Here is a 24,208-nt window from a genome sequence, read left to right on the forward strand (position 1 = left end):
TAAAATTAAATTTGTTTACATCAATTTGCAAGCAATCATCACACTGTCAGTTGTGTTCCTAATAATCAGTGTATTAAAGTTTCCAGGTATTGTAATGTACTGCGAAGACAAATTTTATTGCCCAGCTACAAGAGTATCAAGTAATGAGGCTTTTCTTTGTTTCAGGCTTAGTTCTAAATACATTTGTCTTTGAATCAAGAAAGGAAATCTTATGTACAAAAATACTCAATTCTAATAAATTTAAGGTACCTGTAAAACCTACTAGTCTGTTTGAACATTTGAAATGAAGAAACTAATTTATTTTTCTCTTGTACAGTGCAAACTGAAGCACTAGCATGGTAGATAAGTGTGTCTGGACAAATACATTGATCTTCTGGGCTACAATGGTGTGTTGGTGGCTCAAGTCAAGCTTTTCATCCACCAGTACTCCCAAGTCTTTTTCCATAAGGCTGCTGTTTAGCATGCCTTCTCCCAGACTGCATTGGTACCAGCAGTTGCCCTGGCTCAGGTGCAGGACCTTGCACTTGGCCTTGTTGAACCTCATGAGGTTCACATGGGCCCACCACTCCAGCTTGTCCATGTCCTTCTGGATGGCATCTCATCCCTCTGGCGTATGAATCGCACCACCCAGCTTGGTGTCATCCGCAAACTTGCTGAGGGTACAGTTGCAGCCCAGAAGGCCAATCGCATCCTGGGCTGCTTCAAAAGCAGTGTGGCCAGCTTATCGAGAGAGGTGATTCTTCCCCTCCACTCTGCCCTGGTGAGCACTCACCTGGTGTACTGCATCCAGCTCTGGAGCCCTCAACACAAGATGGAAGTGGACCTGTTTGAGCATGTCCAGAGGTGGGCCACGAAAATGATCAGGGGGCTGGAGCACCTCCCCTATGAGGACAAGCTGAGAGAGTTGGGGTTGTTCAGCCTGGAGAAGTGAAGGCTCCGGGGTGGTACCTTATAGCAACCTTCCAATACCTGAAAGGGGCCTATAAAAGGGCAGGGGAAGAACTGTTTGCAAGGATTTGTAACGATTGGATGAGGGGTAATAGTTTTAAGCTAGAAAAGGGTAGATTTAGGTTGGACATTAGGAAAAAGTTCTTTAATGTGAGGGTGGTGGATGACTGGAACAGTTTTCCCAGAGAGTCAGTGGAAGCCCCATCCCTGGAGACATTCAAGGTCAGGCTTGATGGGGCTCTGAGCAACTTGACCTAGTTAGAGGTGTCCCTGTTTATTGTAGGGAGGTTGGACTAGTTGGCCTTTAAAGGTCCCTTCCAACCCAATACATTCTATGATTCTGTGATCTGAACACACAAAGATGACAAATTTTAAGTAGAGTTCAGCACATCAGTTTGCAACTTAATATTCATAACAATCTCTGCCTCTCTTTTACATGTGAGCAATACTAATACACTGGGCATGTATGTACCGCCTATGACTGGGGAAGGTGAAATAAGAATCCTGTAGTCTCCCGGAAGTCATGTTCTGTATCAGGCTGTCTCTTGATAAGTCAGGGTCCTCATGCCACCTTCTTTGTGATCTCTTATTTGTTCAGTTTGGCCTTTGGCTGGGTAATTAGGTTAGATCTTAGCAATTACTGATGTTATGTCAGCTAATGAATGTGACCCACAAATTACTGCCTCTGTTCTCAGGGCTACAAAGGTGGCAAAAAGCTTGTTTGCTTTCAACCAGCCTGATCTTTTCAGGAAAATTAATTCTTGACTTTTTTTAACTCGTGTAATTTGGTATCCACTGGCAGGTGTTAAAACCTCTAATTAATTCAATCAGGGACAGGTGGGGTAATTACATTTCTGTCACTATCTTCTTGAAAATTGCTACATTTAAAGTGGATTCAGGCATTTGCAAAATTGAGAACTTCAGTTTGAATATTGTGATGGTACAAGCAGCAGCAACTGACCTTGGAATAGTCAAATCCCAGACTTCGCAGAGAGTGTGGTGGTTCACTTTTACATAAAATTTAACTTGAGAATTTGTCTGTGTGAGATGTTGTACATGCAGTTAGTATAGAACATATGATATTCCACTCAGTTTTTGTGTCTAGGTATGTTCGTAACTGTCGTTCACAGTGTAACAGAATTGAATGAGTAAACTACATAAACCCAGTTTCATCATAGTACTGAAGATCAATCTTTTGTCTGCAATTTAAATGTTCACAGTTATGGGCAAAGATTAGAGAGTGAATGTATAAACCACCTTTTTGGGGAAGCCTAATTATTTGCTCTTCTTGTTTGTGTAATTAAAATATATGAAACTGAGTTACAGACCTGGTTATCTCTCTTCACACAGATTTTGAAACTATTTTGGTGTTACATCCTGTTTTTAGTGTGGATGTAATTCATTCTGTCCCAAATGGAAATTAGATTTGTATGCTGTGTGGAATAGTTGAAATCCAAGGTAATGCTATGTCAACTAAATCTATTTTTAGTTTGCAGCACAATTAGTATTTTTATTGCAAAATACACTTCCATATTGCATTACCTGTGTGTATCTCTTGTAAGAAATTGAGAGGATTTGGATGTTCTGAAAATTTAGAATTTTGCCGCACAGTGTTCTAAAATATTTAAGAAATCTAAAGTTTGTGTTTAAAGCCCTGAGGGAAGTTAGATTTAGTTAAGGAAAGGGCTTGCATTTTAAATGTACAGCTCTGGCTGTCTGATTTTAATGCTAACAATGTATGGTTATGCTCAGGCATCAAAATATGGGGGTCACTTTATGCTGGGTCACTTTATTTTATATCCATCTATCTTATGTAAATAACTATATATCTGTAGAAATTGTAGCTAATTTTGATCTAAGCTAATTACACTAGAGTGTAGCTTGTAGTTGGTGAAGAGAACTAAGTACCTGTGCCAAAGGAAGATCTGTTCTGCAGAAGTGCTTCTGTGTGTCTGAGAATTATAAAGAATGATTTTGCAGTTTGGAGATGTCTGAGTCTGTGAGCTGAATCTTGCCAGTCCAACCAGGACTGTCTGTACTCTGCTTTTTATGCATTTTTGAAAATGTGCACTGGATATAGATCTTCCTTAGTTCTTTGATTTTCTTGACAGTAATTTCAGAAAAGTTATAGAAGTAATTTTCTTAATTTTATGGGGCATTTCTACATCTGCCTGTGAGTAGTGTATCTATCTGTCCTAGTCATACAGTACCCTAAAAATCTTAGCTAAGACACAAGAGATATGAGTAAAAGCCAAAAAAAGCCTTTACTCACTGATTTCCCAATTTAAATGGGATGAATCATGTTAATTGTATGCTGCTAGCTGGTTGGTTATGTTGCATTCTTCTTCCCTAAGAATGTGCCTGAAGTTGCCACAGAAGCATTTTTAACATAACATAACAAGCTGGCTAGAAAAATTTTTGGCATTTCTATAGCCCATATTATTAAACATCAAAACAGAGAGCCTTATCAGGGACAGAATGCTAAATATCATTTAAAATATCAGATTTATTTTTTTTATTGTCTGAGCCACGAATGCAGAGTGCCAGTAATAGTGTGCATTATTGTGTGAAGACAATTACATTTGTATGCCTTGTTTATGCAGCTATAAACAGTGTGCTGTAGTGAGAAGTATAAATATAGACTGTGCGCATTGTAATATACTTGCTAGTCTATATCCAGGGGATAAATGTGCTTTCAGTAATCAGGAAAAATATAAGGTCACCAACTGTTCAGAAAATATTTAGTACAAAGTCAACCACAACATTTTTTTCAATGGATTAGCTATGGAATTAGTATGAGTAAACATCTGAAATTTTTCACGTAGGCTATACATTCAGAGGATTTACCTTCTTTTTAGCTTATCAAGAATACAGTTTTTTGTTTGTATTTTTTTTCTTCAAACAGTGTGTAGGTCTGCGGGCTACAGTGCTTTCTGAAAGCTAACTGTAGAAATGCTGACAAGACAGAGAAATAAGTTAAACGGGAATTAATCTGTGACTAGTTTAACTGCAATTTTAGACCAGGAAACATTGCTTCATACCATAAAACATTGCTTCATTCCAGGAAAACTTGAAGACTGGTTTAGTACCTCTGTGGAAGGACACATCCTTCATCCATCTCTCCCCATCCCACAGCCCTGTTAACATGACAGCTCTCCCTGAACACTTTTTGCACAGATATTTTGGCACAATTGCTTCTCTTCATTAGTTTAGTTTACTCAGTATCAGCAGCTTTTCACTGAATTATGCTAAATCCCTGGGAGATAAATGATGGAATTGGGGTAATCTATTCCAACTTTAATTTTGTCTGTCATGTTATATGTATTGATTAGTGTTTAAAGGTATTTTTTCTTAATTCTGTCTTGCACTGGATTGCAGTAGATGATGCAGAGGTGTATTTTACGCAGTTCAGTATTATATGTACATCCAATAAATTAGGCTTTCTCATTTAAGGAGTCCTGCCTTATTGTGTAAGCAAAGTTGTCATTGTTCTAACAAATAATTGATAACTGGTAACATTAAGATATGCTAAAACTCTGAGCTCTCAAAAAGAACTTCTATAGGTACGTCAGTGATAACAGGAAAACTACAGAAAATGTTGGCCCTCTCTGCAAGGAAATGGGAGACCTGGTTACCCAGGATATGGAGAAAGCTGAGGTATTCAACGGCTTTTTTGCCTCAATCTGCACTGGCAAGTTCTCCAGCCACACCGCCTAAGTTACAGAAGGCAAAGGCAGGGACTGGGAGAATGAAGAACTGCCCACTGTAGGAGGTGATCAGGTTCGAGACCAACTAAGGAACCTGAAAGTGCACAAGTCCATGAGACCTGATGAGATGCATCCACAGGTTCTGAGGAAACTGGCTAAGCCACTATCCATCATATCTAAGAAGTCATGGCAGTCCAGCAAAGTTCCCACTAACTGGAAAAGGGGAAACATAACCTCCATTTTTAAAAAAAGGCGAAAAAGGAAGACCTGGGGAGCTACAGGCCAGTCAGTCTCACCTCTGTGCCCGGCAAGATCATGGAGTGGATCCGCCTGGAAACTATGCTAGGGCACATGGAAAATAAGGAGGTGATTGGTGGCAGCCAGCGTGGCTTCACTAAGGGCAAATCATGCCTGACAAATTTGGTGGCCTTCTACGATGGTGTTACAGCATTGGTGGTTAAGTGAAGAGCAACTGATGTCATCTGCCTGGACTTGGGCAAAGCATTTGATGCTGTCCTGCATGACATCCTTGTCTCTAAACTGGAGAGACATGGATTTGGTAGATGGACCACTTGGTGGATAAGGATTTGGCTAGATGGTCACATTCAAAAAGTCACGGTAAATGGCTTGATGTCTGAGTGGAGACCAGTGATGAGTGGTGTTCCTCAGGGGTTGACATTGGGATCGGTGCCATTTAACATCTTTGCTGGCAATGTGGACAGTGGGATTGAGTGCACCCTCAGCAAGTTTGCCGATGACACCAAGCTGTGTGGTGCAGTTGACACACTGGAGGGAAGGGGTGACATCCAGAGGGAACTTGACAGGCTTCAGAGGTGGGCCGATACAAACCTCATAAATTTCAACAAGGCCAAGTGCAAGGTCCTGCACCTGGGTTGGGGCAATCCCAAGCACAGATACAGGCTGGGCCATGAGTGGATCAAGAGCAGCCCTGCGGAGAAGGACTTGGGGGTGTTGGTGAATGAACAACTGAATAAGAGCCACCAGTGTGTGCTCGCAGCTCAGAAATCCAATCGGATCCTGGGCTGCATCAAGAGAAGTGTGCCCAGCTGGTCGAGGGAGGTGATTCTCCCCCTCTACTCTGCTCCGGTGAGACCCCACCTGCAGTACTGTGTCCCCAGATAAGAAAGACCTGGACCTGCTTGAGCAGGTCCAGAGGAGGGCCATGAAGATGATGATCAGGGGGCTGGAGCACCTCCCCTATGAGGACAGGCTGAGAGAGTTGGGGTTGTTCAGCCTGGAGAAGAGAAGGCTCCAGGGAGACCTTAGAGCAGCCTTCCAGTGCTTAAAGGGGGCCTACAGGGAAGATGGGGAGGGACTCTTTATCAGGGAGTGTAGTAACAGGACAAGGGGTAACAGTATCAAACTGAAAGAGGAGAGATTTAAGTTAGGTATCAGGAAGAAGTTCTTCACTGTGAGGGTGGTGAGACACTGGAAGAGGTTGCCCAGAGAAGCTGGGGCTGCCCCCTCCCTGGCAGTGTTCAAGGCCAGGTTGGATGGGGATTTGAGTGACCTGGTCTAGTAGAAGGTGTCCCTGCCCATGGCAGGGGGGTTGGAACTAGTTGATCTTTAATGTCCCTTCCAACCCAAACCTTCTATGGTTCTGTGATTCTATGAAATAGTGACTTAGCCAGGTGGAGAATGAGGTTCACACTTAAGCAGAAACTGAAGTGCTACAATCAATAGTCATGTCTGAAAAACCAAAGTAATTTCTGTAATGTTGAAAGACATTAGAAATTTTGACTCAAAGCACCTCTTCACCTTTAAGAGTTGTGAAATTTTAAAACAGGATTTTTTTTAAAGAAAATAACCTTAAACAAAAATGTCAGCATTATGTTTGAAATGGCATTTCAGTCTTTTTTGTTGTTGTTAAAATACACATTTCAAAGTATGATTTATCTGTGTAAGAGACTTTTAAAATAATTTACTGTCCAAAGTTCATAATTAACAAGCTTTATAAAATTATTACCTTTTTTTTTACCAAAGAAGGATTATTTTAGTACATCTTTCACCAAAATATTATTTACATTAGGAGAAAAGGGGCAAGAGAAAGACCAAAATGGCTACTTAATTGTTTCAATAATATTTTGATTTCTTTTCTTATCTTTCTTCATCATTTTTAGCAGGTCTACATTGTAGTGTTACTTTCTTGATGTTTGGCAAGATATGATAAAGCTCATCTGCATTTGCTTTCAAGCAGCATGCAAAACCACACTATTAAATTATTTTCCTAGACTCCTATTTTGGGATTTTCTATTACATATGTATGTCTGCATTGTACTTAATAAAATCTGTTTGAATTAGGAAAGTTCTACATTTTTTCAAGTTATTAGTACTTTCCAATTAACATATTCCTGTCACACGTGGTGTTGCAATACTGGTAAAGTAACATTCTGAGAATGTATTTTAATTATTGATGAGTGTCTTTGGCTTTCAAATCTTAAAAAATTTGTGTAATACTAGAGCTATGACTAAAGGCAATGTTTTACACTTATTCAAATCTTTAATCTAGTTTTAAGCATGCTTTTGCTTAAAAAATGCATGCAATGTTAACAATTCTAACACATGAGAATTTAAATTTAATATATCATTGCTATTATAGTTGGTAAAGATATTGTTTCTCAAAAAATATTTTAGAGGAATGGATAAATTTGGTCTTCCATGCATTCTGTATGAATATGAATAATTTCCTTACTATCTTTCTGTTGTATACAATGCGGACCTCATTTTGACATCTCATGTTTATAATTACTGTACAGTCTCTCAAACTAACAGTCAGTTTAAACAGGGGGAGACTGTTAGTCATGGAGGAGTTGGAAATAAACACAAATTCAGTGCAAGTGTCTTCAAACACAGAGTATCTTAGAAGTGTTAATATATTATAGTAGTTTTCAGATTAAAAAGGTCTTCTAATATTTACATAACTTACTATAAAACATTCTTTAAAAATAATTTTTAATGTGCTAATCTTTCACTATATGTTTATATGAGTTACTACCTGATAATAATAATAAAAAAATCTATGCTTCTTGCTAATATACTGTAAAAAGAGGGGAAAAACTTTCTTCAAGATTTCAGTGATCTAAGATTTATATGACCACCTATCATTTTTCAGTAAGATTCTTTCTTTGCTTCAACTTATTTGAGATTAACAATCGGACATTTCCCATGTTTAGGTTTACCTTGGATATTCACCTTTAATGTGAAGTTTTATCCCCCTGATCCTTCACAGTTGACTGAAGACATCACTAGGTATGCATAGTTCCTAACTTTAAACATAGAAATTACCATTAGTCTAATTTGAAGGCCATATAAAATTTCTTCTTCAGTTTCTGGATGCCGTAACAGGTTTGGCTATTACTGTAGAATACTATAGATGTTCTTACATCAACTGCTTTTTGGAACAAGGTTGAAAAGGCAAAGTGAAAACTTCAGGAAGAAACCTGAGAAAGAACAATTTAATGATAAGTGGGGATATGATTTGAGCGGGAGGTAAGATGTGAATGATCATATTTGAAAGAAGCCAGTGGTTTATTGTCAGGCTGCTGCTTTGTTATATAGCAAATGAGGGTGTGGGGGTATTGATATTAAGAGAAAAGCTTAAGGCATCCAAGGTACTTCAGTAATAATCCAGGCTAGGTTGGTGAAAACCTAGTTTTACACATATGCATTAAATAAAACCATAAACCATAACGAAACCTGAAAATAATTCTCTTCCAAAGTTCTTTGATAGGGAATACTTAGAATGCAGTGGATACTGAGCATCTAAAAAGTAACACTGCCAGACTAACATAACCACTGGGTAGAGTGCAGGGAATTGACACTAATTTTTTCAGTAGTTGTGGAAAGCCTAAACACTTAGTTTTGGTTTGGACTTAGCTGACTCTGCTGAGGCAGGTTGTATGTTACTACACATCATATCAGATCAGTTTTCTGCACAAAAAGAGATAGCTACACAAGTGTGTAGCTGATATATTACTACAAATGGTTAAGACATTTAGTACGCAGTGTATTTAAAAGAAGCTCTCTGTGTTTTCTTTGAAAATTTTCAGTGAGATGTTTGGCTTTTCAATTGAGTGTTCAACTGAGAAAAGCATTTTTATGGTTATAACTTAAAGCTAAATTCTTTAAAATTTAAGCTTCGCTTGTAAAACTTTTTTTAAATTGTCATTAAAAATCTGTGCTAGGGTAGGATGTCTGCTGATTGTTGACTTGTTACCTTTGGTAGAAGACTGCATGCAGTATCTGAAATACTAAATTCTAATACATACATGGTTTAAGGAAGACAATTATGGGTTCAGTACTAAACCTGATTTCTTTTGTGTATTACAGAACTTGATTAGCTTGTGAACTGCAAGGGATATAAAACTGCAAAGGGAAATGTCAAAGGAAACGTGGGGTTTTATTTGTAAACCTTAGATACGTGCAGGCTACAATGTGAAATGAAGGAGTTCCTAAGTCAGCTTTTGATACAAACTAGATATAGTTTTTCATTCATTTATATTGAAAATTAGGATTTTTTTTCTGCTCTTCACATTATTTATGAAAGTTGACTCTTAAAATGGCGATAATGTTCAGATAATGGAAGGTGTAACAAATTATTAGTGCATTGACTTATTTTAAAATATGATTCTATGATTACATGTATCTCAAAACATTCTACCATATCTCTCATAAACTTGCTATTGGTAACAGTTTCTCTGTTCTTGTTTTTGTTTTTGTTTTGTTTTTGTTTGGTTGGTTTTTTTCCCCTTTCCTTTATCTTGCAGATATTTCTTGTGCCTACAGCTTCGTCAGGATATTGCTTCTGGTCGACTGCCATGTTCTTTTGTGACTCACGCCCTCCTTGGTTCATATACCCTGCAGGCTGAGCTGGGTGATCATGACCCAGAGGAGCACCGCAGTGACTATATCAGTGAATTCCAGTTTGCACCCAATCAAACTCAAGAAATGGAAGAGAAAGTAGCTGAGCTACACAAAACACACAGGTGTGTCAGATGCAGTGGGAGTAAACGAAATTTTATGTCATGCTTTGTCATGTTTCTGTCAATTTTCTTAAGAGTGTGTGTAAAACTGCTAAGCCAAAGTTATTGTTGCTTTGGAAATATTTTGCTATGTACCTAGAACCTCTTAATTTCCTGTGTTTAAAAATTTCAGTTTGAAAATAGTAGCTTCACTAAAATGTCAGAGAGAACTTTCGGAGAAAATATTTGTATCTGAGCATATGAATTAGTTTAAGCAACACACAGCTAGAATATTTTGAAAGAGTGAAAGTGGAAATCTCTACTAAAGGAATATATTATGCTCTGAAAGAACACTTTCCCTTTAGGGCAAAAATGCTATTGATACCTTACAAATGTAGGTTTTTCTGTGTGTCTGAATTCCAGGATTCCACTCAGTTTTGATTCTCAATTCTTTTGTCAATAAACTCAAGGCTTATTCGATGGTTTTAGGGGCTTGACTCCAGCACAGGCGGATTCGCAGTTCCTAGAAAACGCTAAGAGACTCTCCATGTATGGAGTGGATTTACATCATGCCAAGGTATTGGTGATTGGTTTGGTTTTGTTTTGTTTTAGGATAGACATGATTAGTATTAAAGAACATAGTATATATAGATTATTGAAAAAATTTCATACCCTCAATTCTTAGGTATAAGCCTTTTATCTCTTTGTCTTGATAATTGCTCAGCTTACAGCTCTAACATCCTTAGAATTTATTTTAAAACTAAGCTTATTTAATGCATAGAAGTAGGTGCAGCTTGGAAATATTATTTTATTCATAAGAGCATCTAAATAAATTTTAAATGTCAGATTTTTGATGCCAAGGAAATGTGGAGCCATAAAGTAAAGCCTAAAAGTACATGTAATTTTTTTTGTCATACCACAAGAGTTAAAAACAGAGCCAGGGGAGGTCTTGGGGGAGGGCGGTTTTTGGTGCTTTTTCCACTCCTCTGGGTAGGTCAAATAAAATTTGCCTTTCTAGTGGGATTTTTTTTTTTAGTTAAAAACCCAACAAACCAACCAACCCCCTCCCACTCCCTTGCACAAATCCAGAGTCTCAACTCGTTAGGAAAATTAATGCATTGTAAGCATATCAGTCCTATATTTAAAAAGGAAAACTGAGACTTTTAAGTAGTGGAGAAACATTGTTTATTTCCGTTTCATGTGGAAACAATGTGTGCCTGTTTTAGTAATTTTCCATAGACATTTCCCTGTGTTTTGTTAGAAGCACTTGAAAGAAATATACTTAAATTTTTATTCTCATACATTAACTATGTCTGTAACATTTATTAATTTTTTAATACAAGTGCAGCGTGGCAGTTCCCTTGGTCTGTAGTCTTTTAAGGAACTTAGATTTTTAGAGTTTTATTGGCGCTTTCTTTTGCTGTAGTGAAGTAACTGCAAGCATCATAACTGCTGTTTGCCAGGATCTGCTTGCAGCTATTAGTTATGCCAGTGAAGCAACTTTTGAATGACAATGTTGGCATTTGATGTAGTTGATTTGTTGTTGGGGAAGTCATGAGATTTTGCTGTACTGTATAGTGGTACAGTGTATTGAAGACTTACCAGTAAGTGAAAAGTTTTGTAGCCTGTAGAACTTGCATCAAATGCTGTCAGAAGAACAGAGTGCTCAGAAACCTGACCCACCAGCACTTTGAAATCATTATGTTGACATTTTCAGCCAACTATCCATCACTTCCCATGTCTTTACTGGAATAGTAGGTGACTGTAAAAGATCACTATGATTACCAACTTGTTCAGACTTTCACTGCCTGCTTTAAGTTGGAAAGGCTTGTTTTTAATTTTTTCTTCTTCTAGTATTTGTTGAAATTATTGAAAGCATGCCCACCATACCTTTCATTGCTTGTAAGTTGTTGACTTAGTCCCTATTGCCAGAATATTGAAGAATTTCCCAGAACTGTGGCATATGCAATGGCATATGAGTGCCAAAGCCATTACTTAGAGTCCAAAGCCTTTCCCATAGAATTAATGTACTTGGCTATTTCTGCTTTAAGAGTCTTATTGTCAGGGTCTTTCAGGTTTGAATATGAAACAAGTCCCAGTTTCATTATTCTCTCAAGGTATGCCAGCAATAATTACTTGTTTGGAATGTTATTAAACTGATTTTTACAAAATTGTCTCATACATGACAGGATTCTGAAGGTGTGGATATCATGCTGGGTGTGTGTGCTAATGGACTGCTCATTTACAAAGATAGACTCCGGATCAACCGCTTTGCTTGGCCAAAAATTCTGAAGATTTCCTATAAGCGAAGTAATTTCTACATCAAAGTCAGGCCAGCAGAAGTAAGTTTTGTTTCTTTTGTGAGATAATTTCTATCCAGAAACAAGAAAACATCCTCATTTTTTTCCCCAGATGTCCTCACAGGCTTATGTTGAATTCAGCTAGAACTTAAGAGTGTTTTATTTTCTTCTTCAGATTCTACTGATTGTGTTAAATGCTTGTCTGGATTACTAAATGCAACCAAGAAGAAAATTTTCTTTTGTTAATAGCTGCCATCTTATAATTTTACATTTTTTTACAGGCAAAGCTAGTTATATTGGCTGTGTTCTTACTGTCTATACAAACTTGCAGTCCTAGGAGAGAGCCAGCTTCTCTTCCTTTTCGGGTATAATTGTTCACTAAATGTCAGTGCATCTAGTTTATGGCTGTAACCGAAGGCTTGAGTTCTCTTGTAGGATGTTGTAACTCTTTCTGTTTGCTGCTGTGGAAATAGTGGATTCAACTTTCTTTTCAGATACCATCACTGTCATCAAGTGTGCTGATGACACAAAACTGGGAGGAGTGGCTGACACACCAGAAGGCTGTGCTGCCATTCAGCGAGACCTGGACAGGCTGGAGAGCTGGGCGGGGAGAAATTTAATGAAACACAACAAGGGCAAGTGTAGAGTCTTGCGTCTGGGAAAGAACAACCCCATGGACCAGTATAGGTTGGGGACTGAGCTGTTAGAGAGTAGCGTAGGGGAAAGGGACCTGGGGGTCCTGGTGGACAGCAGGATGACCATGAGCCAGCAATGTGCCCTCGTGGCCAAGAAGGCCAATGGCAGCCTGGGGTGTATTAGAAGGGCTGTGGTCAGTAGGTCGAGAGAGGTTCTCCTCCCCCTCTCCTCTGCCCTGGTGAGACCCCATCTGGAATGTTGTGTCCTGTTCTGGGCCCCTCAGTTTAAGAAGGTCAGGGAACTGCTTGAAAGAGTCCAGTGCAGAGCCACAGAGATGATGAACGGGGTGGAACATCTCCCTGATGATGAAAGGCTGAGGGAGCTGGGTTGCTTTAGCCTGGGGAAGAGAAGACTGAGGGGCGACCTCATTAGTGTTTATAAATATGTAAAGGGCAAGTGTCAGGAGGATGGAGCCGGGCCGTTCTCGGTGGTGTCCAATGACAGGACAAGGGCCAACGGGTGCAAGCTGGAGCGTAGGAGGTTCCACACCAACATAAGGAAAAACTTTTTCACTGTGAGGGTGACAGAGCCCTGGAACAGGCTGCCCAGAGAGGCTGTGGAGTCTCCTTCTCTGGAGACATTCAAAACCTGCCTGGATGCGTTCCTGTGTGACCTGTTCTAAGTGGTCCTGCTGTTGCAGGGGGGTTGGACTAGATGATCACCAGAGGTCGCTTCCAACCCCTGACATTCTGTGATTCTGTGATATGTTTGTGTGAGTTGCTGAAGGAGGGGGGGTAACATTTTGAACACATTGTAACTGGAAATGTAACAAAAACCAAAATGTCAAACAGTGATGCTTTTTTAGATTATACTCTGAAATGTTTGAGATAGCTTTTCTGTGTGAATAAATGAAACAAAAGAGAATTCTAAATACCAATAGTACAATACTAACGTTGTAGTTTTGTAAGTTTTGGAACACAAATGTGTTGTTCTTGCACTCACTGAGGGTAATATTTTTGCTAAGAAGCTATTATATAGTGTAACAGATCAGATAAGCTTAATACTGCAGTATGGATTTCAGAGTTTTTTTAAATCCAAGGAAAGTGTGAAGCACAACCTGCAGTACAATTACTTCATGCTGTTTAAAAATAAATACATTGGGCAGCTAGTCAGAAAATCATCAAGGAACACTAAAGTAGTATTTGATTTCTCAAGAGTCATTAGTACAGATAGGAAGTGATAGTGTGATTATTACCCATCATTACTAGCCCACCAGTAATAATTTTATTAAAAGGCTGGAAATTCTGGTGTTTTTTTTTTTTTTTTTAAAAATTTCTAAATCTTATGAAGTCTTAATGGTAGGAGAATTACAGCTTGTTACAGTAGTGGAACTGTCTGAACTCTGCCTGCTAGTTAATAGCCAGCTTAAGGTCATGAGTTAATTTATTTGTGGATTCTTTCCAGCTGGAACAGTTTGAGAGCACTATTGGGTTCAAACTGCCAAACCATCGGGCTGCTAAAAGATTATGGAAGGTTTGTGTGGAGCACCATACTTTCTTCAGGTAAATGATAACTCTCTGCTTCCCCTACTTTGCCAGGTATGCTTCTGTTTTTCTTTTCAAGGACACAAGGAAAGTAGAGATTTTCCTTCTCTTTGGCCCTAATTTCTCAGTCCAGTAACACCTCTTGGACAGAAGACACCCTGACAATCATTGACTCCAAATTACCAATTCTGAAAGTCTCAAGTACAATTAACTGCTTGATTTAAACTTTCAGAGTGCTAACAGGATGGAACTAATCTAGTGATCATACGTAAGGCTTCTTGAGAGATTGATTTTTCAGAGTGACCATCTAGAAAGCCACCATACACCTTTACAAGAAGCTCTCAGGGCTTGACAGTAATCTTCATTCACTTCACTTTTCAGAATATTCTACTGAATGTAAATAGTTACAGCTGAATTTTTCCTGATTTATAAACTGGGCTGAGTTCACAGTCATTCTTTAAAGTACAGAGGATCACTTTAAAAACAGACTGCTATTTGTTTATGTAATAATCCATAACTTTCTCTGCACTTTTTCCACAGCAACTGATAAATGTAGAATTCTGAATTGGTCATTGAAACTATGGTCTATTTGTAAATGAGCAATTTAACAATAGGCCACAGAGTTGTTTCTCTTTCTACTTCCCCTATTGAAAAGGAATTTGAAAAATCTTCATTTGGTTTTTATAATAGCACAAACTCCATGAAGGAGCACATGTGCCCCATGCAGTGTAGGAGTCACAGGTTTAGGTTGAATCTCTTATCCATTGAATAGGCAGTGAATCTGAGTTTCTTGCTTCAAATGAGCCCAGTAACTAGGGTATGTAAAAGGTAAACTTTCTCCTTCAGTATCCTGTTTTTTTTATTTTTAAAAAGCAATTGTATTTTAAGGTAGATGCAGTCCTGTTGCTGAATACTAGTCTAAGCTGAATACACTTGCTAGACTGAGACCTTCAGAGAGTTTGGAGACCACGAGACCTAAGCAGTTCATTACTGGAACTGTCTCATTGGATGGTTTTCAGTATTCAGATTTTCATTGAATGTAGAATGTTCTTGAATGCAATGCTAGACTTTGGACAGAGATTGGCAGTTAGTCTAAAAATGCTTAATTTAGAAGCACTTCTTTGTTAAATCTTGATCAAATATATTTTTTAACTGTTCGATAAAATACGTCATTTAAGTTTATTAAGATGCATAGTCCACCATTCTATTCTTTAAAATTTGAAGTCTGCTTTGACTCGTGATTTCCCCAAATAGCATTCAGTTCTATTTGCAATGAAAAGTTTATCAATATTCTTCAAATAACTCATGCAGTAATTTTCTTTGCTGGGAAACTGTATTTCTTAATTTTGTAGTAATAAAATGGACCTGAGTAGGGAAAACCCAAATCTTATGGAAGTCAAAAATCCTCAACTGAGAACCTCATTTGCAAATATAAAAGTTTTCATGAGTGTTAATATGTATTAGATAACCTTACTACAGAAATTCAGACATAATAAAAATAATTGGATTTTATTCCAATCAGAAGTGGCTTTTCCTAACCAGGAATGACATTATAACGAGAATTATGTAACAATTACTTGAACCATTCTGTAAAATCCATATACTCCACTGATGTCATCACACATAAAATCCTCAGAACCTCTCATCCTGATTTAAAAACAGTAAAATAAATCCAGCTCTATTTTTTCCAGAGATAAAAAGCAGAAAGCAATTGCTATAGTCCAAGAGACTGTAGCTCTTTCAGGGCATGTATAAAGCTTGCGTGTGATATCACAGTAAATTGTATTCAATCTAAATGTACATTCTTCCAGATGTCTTAGCTTGCCCAATATAACATTGTAAGATTGCTTGTGTTGACTTTTGCAATGTTTCGGTTTTTATCAAATAATTACATTAAGTTCCATCTTCTTATAATGGATGGGAAATTCAGGCTCCATATGAAGTTATTTATAAAAATTTGTAATGAACCATGCTGAAAAATTACAACCAAAAGTCATTGGATTCGCTTGTATCAGCTCAACCTTACAGGATTCCAGTACCATTTTTAAAGATCCACAGTCTACTTCAAGAAATACAGTCAGACTATTTATCTATATTAATCTTTTGAGGTAACTCTGGATCTTAACCAATGGCTGCATAAAGCTGCTTATAATTCTGCTTTATGATGTTTTATTTGAAATTTTCATGATTGTTTCAGTCTCCTCAGAATGCCTTAAAATGGTAAAAGCATAGTCTTCAGTTATTTTATGTAATTAAGTTTGTAATATAAAAAATCCATTCAAATGCCCTTAATCGGGAAGTAATTAGTTCTCTTGGTTTTTTCCACATTAAAAGATTAAAAGTTTGTCTCAGCAGGGTGGAAGATAAAAATGGCAGTTAATGCTGTGGCCTTGCCAAGACTGGAAAATAAAGAACAGAAAGAACCTTGGAAAAACCCTCTTAGCCTTCTTCCTCTTAATGCATAATGCACTCTCTCTTGGAAGTAATGTGGAGAAATATTGTCAGAAAGATTGCATAAGGCTGGTTTATAGAAGCAATGAAAGTGAAGCTCCAGATACTTGTGATTTTAATACATAACTGGCCTTAGTGCAGAAGCGTGGATTAGTCTATCTTGAATTCTGTTTTCTTTAAAAATATGTTGGAACAGATTAGGATTCGGTTGCGTTCATATGCATCTTAGGCATGCAGGATTGGATCCTTATGGCTAGTGCTCTGACAAAGCCATAAAGATCCTTTCTTAAAGAAAATAGTACCCTTCTGCCTAGCTGTATGGTGTTTACATGGCAAGGTTTTGGTAGCAAGGGAGTTACAGTGAGAAGCTGCTCAAAGCTCCCTCCATGTACAATAGATCCAATGCCAGCTGGCTACAAGATGGACCTGCCGCTGGCCAAGGCTGAGCCCATCAGTGGTGGTGGTAGAGCCTCTGGGATATATTTAAGAAGGGGAAAAGAAAAACCTGTGCAAAGACAACTGCAGCCAGAGAGGAGTGAGAATATCTAGAGAAACAACTCTGCAGACACCAAGGTCATGAAGAAGGAGGGAAAGGAGGTGCTCCAGGTGCTGGAGCAATGATTCCCCTGGAACTTGTGGTGAAGACCATGGTGAGGTAGTCTGTCCCCCTGCAGCCCGTGGAGGACCCCATAATGAGCAGGTGGATGCACCCAAAGGAGGCTGTGACCCCTTGGGAAGCCCACGCTGGAGCAAGGTCCTGCCAGAACCTGTGGACCCGTGGAGAGAGGAGCCCACGCTGGAGCAGGTTTGCTGGTAGGATTTGTGACCCCACGGGGGACCCACGCTGGAGCAGTCTGTTCCTGAATGACTACACCCTGTGAAAGGGACTCACGTTGGAGTAGTTTGTGAAGAACTGCAGCCTGTGGGAAGGACTCACGTTGGAGAAGTTTGTGGAGAGCTGTCTCCTGTGGGAGGGACCCCACGCTGGAGCAGGCAAAGCCTGTGAGGCGTCCTCCCCCTGAGGAGGAAGGAGTGGCAGAAACAACGTGTGATGAACTGACCGCAACCCCCATTCCCTGTCCCCCTGTGCTGCTGTGGGGGAGGAGGTAGAGAAATCAGGAGCAGAGCTGAGCTCTCGAAGAGGGGAAGGGTGGAGGTGAGGTGTTTTTAAAATTTGGTTTATTTCTCCTTATCTTACTCTGATTTGATTGGTAATAAATTATTTTTTTCCCAAAGTTGAATCTGTTTTGCCCATGACAGTAATTGCTGAATGATCTCCCTGTCATTTTCTCAGCCCACAAGCTCGGTCTTATATTTTTTTCTCTCCCCTGTCCAGCTGAGTAGGGGGAGTGATAGAGTGGCTTTGATGGGACCCTGGCTGGATGCCAGGGTCCACCCACCACACTAGCTCACCATTCTTTTTACTAAGTATCTGAAAATTCTTCAGTTCTGCTTAAATATCTTTACAATGTCTGTCAGTTTTCAGAACCCACCACTGGATACTGTCTTAACATATGTTGGATCGGATTCCACTGACACAGGTATTCCCTGTGCAAATGCTTCAAAAGAGGAGAACAAAGTCAGCATACTTTTAAGTCTCGCTTGCCCATCTGTGTCATCCTAAGTACAAAGGGCACAGTAGTTGCTGGTTCTCCTTGAAAGAAGCTGAAGTTCCGTGAGCTTTTCATTCTTTGCAGATCCTCAAATCGAAAATCCTCTATCTGGAATAGTCTAATGGTTTTATACAGAGGCAGAATATGCCATGGAGACTGCCATGCTGGGTGAGCATGTATTTGCAGCACTACATTGATCCAGGATACAACATCAAAGACCCTTCTAGAGAAGCAGAGGCTGGGAGGAGTTCCTGCAGTGATGGCTTTATCCTATCAGCAAGGTTGGCACTGAAACAAACAGTATCCTCAGCGTTTAAGCTGATGGCTCAGATTTCAAAAACAAAGTACAAGCAATGAGGATTAGATCCTCAGCAAATTTGCTGACAATAAGAAGCTGGGAGGAGTGGCAGATATAGCGGAAGGCTGTGCTGCCATTCAGCGAGATCTGGACAGGCTGGAGAGCTGGGCAGAGAGGAACCTAATGAAGGGGCAAGTGTAGGGTCCTGCACCTGGGAAGGAATAAACCCATACACCAGTACAGGCTGGGGGCTGACCCGCTTGAGAGTAGCTCTGCAGAGAGGGACCTGGGAGTTCTGGTAGACAAGTTAACCATGAGCCAGCGATATGCCCTTGTGGCCAAGAAGGCCCATGGTGTCCTGGGGTGCATTAAGAAGAGTGCCAGCAGGTCGAGGGAGGTTCTCCTCCCCCTCTGCTCTGCCCTGGTGAGGCCACATCTGGAGTCCTGTGTCCAGTTCTGGGCCCCCCAGTTCAAGAAGGACGGGTTGCTACTGGAGAGTCCAGCAGAGGGCTACTAAGATGATGAAGGGACTAGAGCATCTAGGGGACTAGAGCATCTACGAGGAAAGGTTGAGAGACCTGGAGCTCTTTAGCCTGGAGAAGAGAAGACTGAGAGGGGACCTCATCAACACTTATAAATTAAAGGGTGGATGTCAAGAGGATGGGGCCAGGCTCTTTTCAGTGGTGCCCAGAGACAGGACAAGGGGCAACAGGCATCAACTAAAGCACAGGAAGTTCCGCTTGAACATGAGGAAAAACTTCTTCACTCTGAGGGTGGCAGAGCACTGGAACAGGCTGCCCAGGGACGTTGTGGAGTCTCCTTCTCTGGACCCATTCCTGTGTGACCTGCTCTAGGCTCACCTGCTTTGGCAGGGGGGTTGGACCAGATGATCTACAGAGGTTCTTTCCAACGCTTACCATTCTGTGATTCTGTGAGTAGGAGCCTGAAGTCCTCCTACTGAAGGAAATTCAGAGAGGTATAGAGGACCTGTCTCTTCGAACTCATATGATGTCAAAAACCATTGGAACAAAGCAGAATCCCTCATAGCAAATTCTGCCACATTTTACTTGGACTTTCTGACATTGACGCTAACACTTAGGTACAAATATACATAACCAGCACAGAACCCAGCATTAATAGTACTCATAACAATCTCTTTTTCACCCTTTTCGCAGTATGCTTTTTTCCCCTCATATTCAGCAAACATTACATAGATCTATAAATGACATTGTAAGGAAACTGGAGTCTGAATCTAGTTTGTTAAATGTCTTATTCTTGGGTCACAACTGTCCAGCCATCTCAATCTTTTTTTCACTTGACGCAGCTTTCTATGCAGCTTTGAGACACCAGTCCTGAACTTTGAGGAGTAGCAGCTGCTGTATTGGTACCTCGGAATATAGGAAAGACAGTGGAAGTGGAATGTGTAATTTCTATTGTAACATTCTATGGAGAGAGATCTGAAAGATATTCTACATGGACCTATAATGGCCTCAGTTTTCTACAGAAAATATAATTCAACCAAGATAGCACCAAAAGATCAGGATCTCAGATGCTTAGTCATACTGTGGTAAATGTGACTTATCAGCATCCCTTCAACTCCAACTGCAAATAATAAATAACATGCATTGTCTCAGAAGTTCTTCTCAGAGCTTACGGTCAAATTCTTTCTTGGAGTGCATGAATCATGCATGGTGAACTGAAGTTGAAATATAATAACTAGCTTTAAAGTACCTCATGAAACACATAAAGCTTTTTAACTGACTTTTCTCATATGTACTTTTTTAGACTTGTATCACCAGAACAGCCTCCAAAAGCAAAGTTTCTAACCTTGGGTTCCAAGTTCCGCTACAGTGGACGTACACAAGCACAGTCACGACAGGCTAGCAGCCTCATAGACAGACCGGCTCCATACTTTGAACGCACTTCAAGCAAACGTGTTTCTAGAAGCCTTGATGGAGGTATCAAGTTTGACTTTTTTCTTCAGTGTAATGATTACATTATGTGTTGTCACTCTGATCTGACCAACGTTCAAAAATGTTAACGTTATGGATGGCCGGAATGTTAATTGACAAATTTATGAATTTCAATTTCTGATGGCTGATGTGAGGAGTAATCACTTCGGATACTTGTCAATTTTAGGTGATCTAAACAGTAAGTCACTGCCTAAATTGTATGATATTGCTGTGAATATATAGAGGATTTTATATTGGACATGTAGCATCTATGTTCACTACTCATATCTGTTTTACAGCATAGGCATGCACTATGATTAGAATTGTTTGGTCAGCAGCATCTTTTGGGCTCTGGGTAGTTTTGAGTATCTCCCTCTACACCTAACAGAAAAGACAGAAAAAGTTGTTTCTTCTAGTTTTGTATCATTTTGTTAGGTATGTTGTTATCCTAGTATATTTATTCAATACTTCTGTGTTTAGTTAGCAATTTTTATGTTGAGGTTGTTTGAATAGCAAAAATTTTTTTGTCATTACTTGTGTTTGGTCTCTTTGAGCAGAAATAGCTTCTGGTTTCCTTTACTGGAAACAGGCATGCTTTTCAAAGGCAGGTATGTTTGAGAGGTGTAAAAGCACATGTTTCACTCTAAATCACTTCTGAAATAATATAAAATAGAAAAATTCTTCAGAAAAATGACGTGAAGCTTCACTTAGATTCAGGCATACGTAACTTCACTAGAATAAAAGTGAACTGTGCAATGATGTGAGTTCAGCTACAATCAGCTGTTAACTTTACCTTTTTTTCTCCAAAAATCTTTTACTTCGAAGACTTTTACTTCTGCAAATATTCACTCTTCTATACTGGGACAAATAAGCAAACTGTGACACTTGCTTGGGAAACCTACAAAATCTTACCTTCTGAGAACCAAAGCAAAAATAAGAGGCAAAAGCGCTTGCACTGGTAGCATGTGATGAGTCTCTGTGGCAACCAAAAGACTCATCACCACATCAGTGTTACTGTCCGAGTCTGGTTTAGTTCCTGTACTCCTTTTGGTTAGAAACAATTTGAATTCTTCCCAACTCTCGGAGATTGTATCACCAAGCCTTTCTGGGATCCCTTGTGTATCATCTGCAGAATACAGATGTATATGCATGTGTGTTCAGGCCCAAACTTTCACTCTTACACAACCATCACAGTCAAAATTTTGAGCATGATGAAACATTGGTTTTCCTTTTTTTCCCCTTGATCATCTTTGGTTTCATCTCAAATGAAACCAGCTTTTCCTGCTGGCATTTAAGGCTGTAATAGTTTTGAACTGTATTCATTCAAAGTCAAACTTAAATATTGTTCTTTCTTCAGGCAGTAGTCCAGATGTAGGCTCATACTGTGAGTGTACACTTGAAAAGAAAAATTCTGCAGAGGTTGCGCTTGCACTCTGCGTCTCCTCTGTGAGCGGCACGTCCAGTACCCTTGTTCCTCCCAAATACCTAGAATTGCGTAGTCATCCTTGTAAGGGTTACTCTTGCTCTACTCCTACCTCACCCTCACTAGAGGGGCTGGAGGAATGGGCTGAAAGGAACCTTATGAAATTCAACAAAAATAAATGCAATGTTCTGTATGTGAGGAGGAGTAACACCAGGATGTGCTGGGAGACCAACTGCAATGAAAGCAGCTTTGCAGAAAAGGATCTGGGGACTCCCACTGGACAAGCTGAAAATGAATTGACAGTATTCTCTGCAAAGGCAGCCAACTGTGTCCTGAGCTGTATTAGTAAGAGCATAGCCAGAGCATTAGAAGAAATTATTATTCCTCTCCATTCAGTACTTTGTGAAGACCACATCTGTGTCCGTCTTTGGGCTCGCCAGTATTAGATGGGCATTGGCATATTGCAGTGAGCCCAGTAAGGGCCACCAAGCTGGCTAGAGGGCTGGGGGCCCATGACATACAAGGAGAGGCTGAGGGAACTGTGGTCCTTTAGCTTTAAGAAGAGAAGGCTGTAACAAGATACGGCTGTCTACAGCTATCTACAGGGAAGGAATAGAAAAGATGGAGCCATGCTTTTCTCAGAGGTGCCCAGTGATAAGGCAATGGGGAGTGCCTGCAATTTGAGACACAGAAAATTCAGTTAGAAATAAGAAATTTTTATTTTGCTCAAAAAGACCTTGGATATGCTCAAAACTCAACTGGACAAGTCCCTGAGCAACCTGGTCTATTTGGATGTGCTCTGAGCAGGGAGTTGGACCAGCTGACCTTCAGATGTTCCTTACAGCCTAAATTATTCTGTGGTTTGTCAAAAGTTACTTGTGGAACTTGAGGGACATATACCCAAGAAGGGATCAGAAGCTTAAGTTGCAGAACTCACCACTTAGAGATGCCCTGAAGGCCTAACATCCCAAAACCCACATTTGCCATTAGCTGGCCTTGGCTTCTCAGCAGCTTAAGGAGTCTCTGATGCAGAGCTGAAACTGTTTTCAAAAAGAGGATATCTCTTAAAGGTACTGCAAGAAACACCTCTTGCTCTCAACTTTCTGCACCTTGGCTTTGTAAAGCAAAGGCATATGAAGGTATTGCAGAAGATTGCTAAATGAATTAAGCTTATATCAAAGTTGTGTTATTAAAAAGTTGCTTAATTTAATTAATTCTCCTGTATTTCATTACTACTATTTTGACTTCCATTTTTCACAAGCATATAGGGAGAAAAAGTCTTACTTTCACGGAGCTGTTGTTTCTGCAGTTTTGCTAAGGTTCCAGAATAAAATACTGTGACAGTTACATGCAGAGCTATTTCTATATTGCATTAAAACAGTCCTCTCAAAATAGAGAATTTCCACAAAACGCTGTTGCCTATTTCCATCTTTCGTTATGGTGATTTATACAGTGACAAGAACAGTACCTTCAATTTGTCTTCCAAGACTAATAAAAAAAAAATTGATAATACTTACCTGATACTGTGAGGTTTTTTTCCCTTGCATAGTAAGTGCACATTATACGACAAGGGTATGTTTCTGTCCTTAGCAGTGCAATGAGAACCGTAGACTTTTTGTAAAGCCAAGAAGCTGAAAAATATTGTATCACTCAGTAACTAGCCTGTATTGCTCATTGCTGACATCACCATAAAATCATTTTGTTAAGTCTTAAAAACAAAATGTTCCAATTTACCCCAATTAACCAAAATTATTTTGTTCTGTAATAGCTCCCATGGGTATCTCAGACCAAAGTCTGCTAAGAGACTTCGCTGCTACTGGAGGGCAGGCTGCTGGAGATAAAATCATTGACATTGAAGCTGCTGGTCAGGCCAACTTAAAAGAAGGTGGCAGAGAAGAAGATGGAAGCCCAGTCAAAACTCCACAGTTAGAATTGACTCAGGATGGAAAGGTATGGCTGACTTTCACACCAAAATTATTTGTTCATGTGGTGTGTGTCCATGTGTGGTTATTTAGTGCCTCTCACTTCTGAGTATCGTACAGAACACTGGATCAAATTATTAAAGGAAAATTGTCAAATGCTTTCTGTAGGTTTAATTTAATGTAAGTGTATGTAAGCAAAAGAGAATACGAACTTCTGAATGGCATTGACATAGGGTTTTTTTTCTTGCTATAAATTTAAGTTGAATTCTCAGCAAGCTTGCATGAGTTCTTGAAAAAAAATATTTCAAAGGGTGAACAATGTTTTATTGATTACCTTATTAGACTTTAAAAATATTGTTAGTATGTCCACAGTTGTGTACATTCTACAAAGTTGGGTATATTGTGACTGTGTTTAATTACCATAGGTAACAG

General features: G+C 39.4%; 1 protein-coding gene across 3 annotated transcripts in view; it reads left to right on the forward strand.

Annotated features, from left to right (window-relative positions):
• EPB41L2 (erythrocyte membrane protein band 4.1 like 2) overlaps positions 1–24,208 on the forward strand; it is a 75,122-nt gene that overhangs the window by 28,801 nt on the left and 22,113 nt on the right. For all 3 annotated transcript variants that reach the window (XM_086461230.1, XM_086461231.1, XM_086461232.1), the window contains exons 5-11: positions 7,850–7,925; positions 9,443–9,661; positions 10,127–10,214; positions 11,827–11,979; positions 14,038–14,135; positions 20,265–20,437; positions 23,623–23,804. In XM_086461230.1, coding sequence (XP_086317356.1) covers positions 7,850–7,925; positions 9,443–9,661; positions 10,127–10,214; positions 11,827–11,979; positions 14,038–14,135; positions 20,265–20,437; positions 23,623–23,804 — 989 coding nt within the window. The remainder of the gene's footprint in view (positions 1–7,849; positions 7,926–9,442; positions 9,662–10,126; positions 10,215–11,826; positions 11,980–14,037; positions 14,136–20,264; positions 20,438–23,622; positions 23,805–24,208) is intronic.

The sequence above is a fragment of the Leptosomus discolor genome, chromosome 2 (genome assembly GCF_034619465.1).
Source record: "Leptosomus discolor isolate bLepDis1 chromosome 2, bLepDis1.hap2, whole genome shotgun sequence".
Classification (NCBI taxonomy): domain Eukaryota; kingdom Metazoa; phylum Chordata; class Aves; order Leptosomiformes; family Leptosomidae; genus Leptosomus; species Leptosomus discolor.